This window comes from Cebus imitator, unplaced genomic scaffold (assembly GCF_001604975.1).
Source record: "Cebus imitator isolate Cc_AM_T3 unplaced genomic scaffold, Cebus_imitator-1.0 Scaffold357, whole genome shotgun sequence".
In the NCBI taxonomy this organism is placed as follows: domain Eukaryota; kingdom Metazoa; phylum Chordata; class Mammalia; order Primates; family Cebidae; genus Cebus; species Cebus imitator.
Window position 1 is genome coordinate 283,129 of NW_016107672.1, and position 6,652 is coordinate 289,780.

General features: G+C 46.1%; 1 protein-coding gene across 3 annotated transcripts; it reads right to left on the minus strand.

Annotated features, from left to right (window-relative positions):
• Positions 1–2,511: 2,511 nt before the first annotated feature.
• Positions 2,512–6,417, minus strand: TPBG (trophoblast glycoprotein). Of its 3 annotated transcripts, XM_017506693.2 has the most exons (3): positions 5,883–6,417; positions 5,517–5,776; positions 2,512–4,809 (listed from the first exon to the last, which is right to left on the minus strand). In XM_017506693.2, exon 3 carries the CDS (start codon positions 4,473–4,475, stop codon positions 3,213–3,215), a length of 1,263 nt encoding a protein of 420 aa, XP_017362182.1. In that variant the 5' UTR covers positions 4,476–4,809; positions 5,517–5,776; positions 5,883–6,417; the 3' UTR covers positions 2,512–3,212. The 3 variants fall into 3 exon arrangements, with proteins under 3 accessions (XP_017362182.1, XP_037586683.1, XP_037586684.1); XM_037730755.1 differs by lacking the exons at positions 5,517–5,776; positions 5,883–6,417 and adding an exon at positions 5,106–5,163; XM_037730756.1 differs by lacking the exons at positions 5,517–5,776; positions 5,883–6,417 and adding an exon at positions 4,955–5,099.
• Positions 6,418–6,652: the final 235 nt, after the last annotated feature.

Below are 6,652 nucleotides of genomic sequence, written 5' to 3' on the forward strand. Positions count from 1 at the left end.
ATATGTTATTTCTAATTAAATACTGAGATGAGCATAATCCACATTTACTGCCAATCAAGGTATTTCTAAAGGATGTATTATTTGTGATTTGCTCATTTATTTCAACCAGCCTTCTCCCCAGCCCCTACTCTTTTTCATTAAAAAAATCCTATTCATTAAAAAAATCATATTCAATGTGCTTGAAAGTCCCTTTATTTTGTTAGAAAAATCTATCAGCTCCTGTACAAATTTGCCTTATAGGTTACCATTGAATGCTGCAAACTCAACAGTTATGATCAAAGGGGGCAGTTATGATTCAGGGGCAAATAGCTGTATTATCCTAAAATTTTTGCTACTTTAAATATAAATTTATTGGCTATTTGAATAGCTTTTTAAATTAAGGGATTTATCAAGTCCTTGAACTTCTAAGTATTTTTTCTAACTTTCTTTAAATGAAACTTGTAAAGGATAAATGAAGGGTGTTTTATCTTGAAAATGTTACATTCAGTAATAGAGTACTATCAACTAAAATAACATTTTAAACATGGATACTTGTAGGTTTCTAGTCAATAATGCATTAATAGTAAGAAGAGTATTTAAAATAAACAGACTTGTCTTATTTTTAAATAAAGTGATACTTTTATTTTTCCCATATTCCCTTATTTATATTTCCCATTTTCCCTTGAGATCAAATGGTTCCTTATAGTTATTAAATTTATATGTATTAAATTTATATAGCCTCTATCTTCCAAGAAACTCAGAATGTTTTGTAGGCTTACAGACTTAAAGAGTATTAGGGCTGTACAATATTAATTAGTTGTCAAATAATAACCATTTTTTATCTTAAGAATAAGGTGTTCTTTCTTTTTATTGACTTTTTACTTCCATATTTTGGAGAAGAGCAGAGGAGTGATGTGATGGAAAACAAAGCAGCGCTAGACTAATCAATCTACTGCTTTCCTGGTTCTTAGATAAAGCTCTACTTTAAACTGTTAGATTATCATGTGATGAAGAAACAATTCTTCTCAATAGAGGCTCTATCAGTATTACAATTTGTTTTCTAAAATATCAGCAGACTTACCAACTGAAGTTCATCAACAGTTTACTATGATAGTGGTCATTATTTTCGACAGATTAGAATCTCATTGTTCTTATCAAATCATGGCAATGAGACACTTAAGAATTTCTGATGAACACTGAAACTGCTTGATGGGGAATATTAAGTGCCAAATATTTAGCATTTTCTCAGGTAATTACAGGGTCTGAAATATAACCCTTAAATAATAAACACTGTATTTCACAAAATGAGCCTTATGGAATTTAAGGAATTAAAGCTTCGTATTCTGACTATATAATCTAACCTAAAAAAGGAAAAGATTTACATACTTTTAGTCCAACTTTGAAATTTTCTGAATTTAATTCAAAGAAGGAATCAGCAAAGATTTCTAGAACCTAAAATGCTATCTGATCTTATTTTGTTTATAAAAATATGGAAATGTAGATTATATTTCAAAGATAAAACACTGCAGGACATAACCAGTTCAAAGGAAAAGCAGGCCCTAAGACTTACTGATGCAAGTTTACCTGATACTTTCAGTTAAGCAATAATGGCTACATTTAAGTCGCTTGATATATGAGCTTGAAGATTAGTTAATTTACTTTTCAGCTTAAATTGCAGATAATAAACTGACAAACAAAAGCCTTGTATATTATGGATGGTATCAATTAATGATTGCCTGTATTTACACCTAAATGTGATTTATTCTTCACAAAGGTGTATATACTTCCATTATGAATAGCGTAGCTAAAATCACAATATCCTCAAATTCTTAAACACTGAACTGAAGAACCTATAAAAACTTGAGACATTTGTTTATAGATGTAGACATTTATCTGTGGTTACTTCCTCAAGTTCATATTCAACCATGTCAACTTTTTAAACATATTAGCTGGGTCTCTGATAAAGATCATTTATGTTCCACTTTAAATATTTCTTAAAAATATCCTCAAGAAAACCTAAGTTTCAAAATTTACATTATGACATTGAGAAATGTTTTTTAAATTTATATTTTATATCTTTCAGAATATTCTGTCTTTAAGAAATTTCATCTTTATTTGCATTTGTTTCACATTCTGCTCTAAAAATCCACAGAACAATTTCAAATAGTTTTATTAAGTCAATACTATTGTTTTATGCTAACAGTAATTTCATTAGCCTTGACAAAGCCCCAAACTGGGAACTGTTTATTGTATAGAACACTTCACTTTTACCAGCTTCCTTATGCTGCTGTTACAAAACTGTTTCATAAATAGCATTAACTTTGGGACCATAAGTCTAGTCACATGAATACTCAAACTCTCCATTTCAACACTAAAAGGATCCACCATTTCAAAACGATCTCCCAAGTCTGTTTATATTAGACATTGCTACAGTTTGATTCTCAGCTATGCTAATAATTATCATCTGAACCAAGACTACTGAACACCATTGCCCTTAATCCTTTTTTCAAAGCAGACTTGAACACACTGTAATTCTTTTAAGAATCTTTATTTTTTAACAATTCAGTCTGTTGGATCTCGATGCAGTTTATTAAAAAAAAACAAAAAACTTCAGTACAGTCTCATATAAACTGCAATCAAAAAAGCAATTTAGTTTTTTTTAATTTTCAGAAGTTATCTGAAGTTGCAAGTTATTTTTTGTAATATGCAGAACAGTAAAATGTAAGCATGCTCCTGGATGCAGATGCTCCTGTGTACTATGGAGTTATTTTGAAGAGCTTGCTAACGTCTGCAGGCAGTTTATGGGATGCAATTATTTTCTCCACAACTTAGGCACATGAGAATAAAACTGATAATAAAGTATTTTTCTCAAAAAGTTGAGGCAGCTTTTGTTGAATGCTATCTGTGTGGGTACACTTGCTACACCTTGAACTGTACTAAGAGAGAGACAGACAGCAAGGAGTCCATGTTCATGCTGAAACCTGAAAAACCCCTCCACACGCGTAAGGAGTTCCAAGCAAAAGAGAGTAAAACATTCTACACAGTTGTTCATCGCCTTACGTTAACAGAATACACCAAGAAACTTTACATGACAAGGAAGCAAATCCCCTTTCACTGCTTTTGGTCAAAGTCAGCGGTGTCTATAGAGGATAAAAGTGGAGCAAGCCTAGTAGGGATAAAGCTTAAGTCTACACCTCATGCAGAGTGGTCCTTGGGCTGTCCTCTAATATTTCTCAGACATCCGAGTTAGAACTGAGGTTTGTTAACCTGGGGTCCGCATTGATTTCATATCTGTAATGATACCCTTCCATGTGATCCCTGCAGGCATCTCTGATGTTATGCATCCACTTTTTTATCCCCTTGCGGTTCAGATACAAAACCAGGAGGAAAATAGCGCCTATCAAGGCTAAAACAATACCCAGGAAGACATAAGAGGTTTGCAGGGATGGGGGAAGAATAGGGTCACAGTCCAGGTCAGCACTGTTGAGTTCCAAGAGAACCCGATTCCTCATTTTTTCCGGAAATGCACAGGTGAGCTGGTCTTTGCCTTGCACTACCTCTGTCTCCTTGAGCCAGGCCACCATGTCTACCATGTGACAGTCGCACACCCAGGGATTGTTGTCCAGGAAGACCCTGACGTGGGGCAGACCTTGCAACTCAGCCAGGGTGCCATTGTGAAGGACCTTGAGGGCATTGTCTTCCAGGTGGAGGCTTTCTAGATGTGTCAGGTTGCGGAAGGACACATAGGTCAAGCTTACCAGCGAATTGTTACTTAAGTCTAGGTACCTGAGGCTGGGAAGTTGGGCCACCACGTCCCGCGGCAGGTAAAGGAAGTGGTTGCTGGCCAGCTCCAGGCGGTGGAGCCCATGTAGTGCACCGCCCGCCCGCAGGGCCGCCACCACCATGCCCTCGAAGCTCCGGTTATTCCGCTCATCTTCAGGGGGCACGATGTGGTTCAGGATCAGTTCCACAAGAGGACTGGGGGCCGACATGCTGGCATTGCTGCCTGAGAAAGCGAAGGGGCTGAGGACGGCCAGAGGGTTGTGGCTGAGGTCGAGCTGGCGCAGGCTGGGCAGATGCGCGAAGGCGCCCGCATGCACCTCCTCCAGGCGGCTGCCGCTGAGGTTGAGCGCGGCCAGCTCGGCCAGCGGCGGCAGGCGGGCGAAGGCGCCGGCAGGGAGCACGGCCAGCTGGTTGCCCGTAAGGAAGAGGTTGCGCACGTAGGGGGGCAGGTCCGTGGGCACCTCGGTCAGATTGCGGTTAACGCACTTGACTGTGCGCGCCGCCTCGGAGCACTCGCACAGCGCGGGGCACTGGCCGGGCAGCAGGGGCTGAGCGGACACGGCGGAAGCCAGGAACGGCGCCGAGGAGGAGGAGGACGATGCTGAGGAGGTGGGAGAAGACGAGGAGACCCAGCCCAGCAGGACCAGTGCCAGTCGCGCCAACCGCAGCCGCCTGTCTCCGGCGGCGGGGCCCCGGGAACACCCTCCCGGCATCGCGGCTCGCGTTTCCGAGGAGCTGGGCTGGGACGGCGCCCGCCCCGAAGTCGGAGACTGGGCCGGGAGAGCGCGAGCTGGCGGAAACGACAGGAGAAAACTTTCCTCTCGTGGGAGCGAGGGAGGGGCGCCGCGGCCGGAACTTGGCTAACCCCCTCGCCACCGGGCGCTCCCCTCCGGGCCGGTTCCCCCGCCCCCTCCCTCAAGAAAGTACGCACGGCGGTGGGTCGGGACACTCGGCTGCGCGCTCCTGCTCCCGCACCTCTTCCTGCCGCTGCCCCGGTGGCACTTCCTCGCCTCTCGTTGGCGCCCCTCGCTGGATCCTCTAAGGGACCTGGGACAAGCAGGAGAGGCGTGAAGCGACTTCCGGAGTACAAAAACCGGCTTTTTCGAGTCTGGTCGCCTCCACTCTGTCCCAGAGACCTTCCTCAGAAAGCCCGCCCCGGCCTCGCCTCCCCAACCCTTCCAGTCACCCTTACCCGGGAGGGGGACGCGCGTCCGACACCCAGAGCGCAAAGTCTTCCTTCTCCCCTGGCCCACACTCAATAAACCTATCCGGCCTCCCGCCTTTCCCGAGAAAACTCGTCTCCCGCGTCTAACTTCCCACTTAATCCCCAGTTCCTTCCCTACCAAACTTCTCCCTCTCCCGGTTCCTTCCCGCACCGCCTCCGCGGAAGGTCGGCCTCCGGGAGTCTCCGCCCCCGCCCAGACCTCTCCTCCCGGTCCCGGTTAGCAAGCGAGGGAAGTTTCAGGTTACAGGAGTTTTTGATGTCTTTTTGTACCTTCTAGCATTAGCAGGAAGTGGAGGGCTCTACAGCTGTCGCCCCCCCCCCACCCCCCCAGCTAGCGCCCCCGCCAGCCCCTCGGATCCGAAAGGGTTCAAATCATCTCCAAAGAGGAGAGAACCGTCTGGGAACAAAGCAGCAATGGGACTTGGGGTAGGGAGGCAACGCGAACCAACGCTATTCTCCACCCGAGGATGGGGAGGGCCCCAGCGACGCCTCCCGGGTCTCTCCCAGGCCGCGGGGTACGACCGCTCACCTCCGCGCCGCCGCCTCCAGAGCCAACTCCGAGTTCCACCAGAGTCGCGACGACTTCCCGGCTCCGCGCTACGGGCGCAGATTCTCCTCGCACCGCAGCCCCTGGCCCAGCCTCCCAACCTCCGCAGCTGGGAAAAACCAACCGGGGGGCGGGGGAGGGCCAGGACTGTCGGGGGACTCTTGCCGCGCGGCCAACCTCGGCTGCCGTAGGTAGAGGGATTTAAGAAGAGAGACTAGGGGAACTGGGCTGCGCGCCTCCTCCTGGTGGAAATTAACGAGGAATGTGCCGGAAAAGGTGAGGGAATCCCTTTCTCTCCCCCCTCCCTGACATCCTTGGGTGGTTCCTCATTTTGCATATTGTATTTACCTTGGACTGGAGCAAAACCGCTGGTGAATCTCGTGGAATTCACCTTGATTCGGGCACCTTTGGCAGTGACGAGATAGATTTAGGCAGGACAGAGAAGCGCGAAGCAGCAGCAGAAAGAAATGAGCTGAAAATCTACAGCGGCGGCAGCAGCAAACGCACAGCAGGTTGTATGGAAGCTTCAGAAACTTTCTTTCAAAGTGGTACCTGAGGCCGCAAACTTCAGATTTAGGTGTAATTAATGCCTTCCCGCCTGTCCCGCCCCCTCACTTCTTGGGTAGTGATGGGACTTGTGAAGAGAGCGCGCCAACTTTGAGAGACAGAGAGATTAGTGGAGAGGAGATTCATTCCTGATTCATTAGCTTTTCTCCTACCAAAATTAAAAGCAGATGGAAGAGAAAGCGGCCAAAGCATCCTAGAAACAAAAGGCAAATAGCAAAGACTTGAGTCACCCGGAAAGCGGACCCGCCCCCCACCACTCCCCAGATGTAGCTCGGTTAAAATCACTTTAACCCGGGAAGCTCCAAAGGTGGGGAGTGGGAGTTGCGGGAGCTGACCTGAGGGAGAAGTTTGGTTCCGAAGTCGCTTGTCCCAGGGGACATCTGGCAGGTGGTGATGGAGAGGATGGAGTTGGGGAGAGGATGGGGTTGGGGAAAGGGACAGATTGAATGACTGATTACCAGAAGGATCTGTTATTATACCAGACAGGTGTTGGGTTCCGAAAGCCCTGTCGTTGCTCTCTGTAACTACGTAGCCCCTTTGTCCCAATTAAA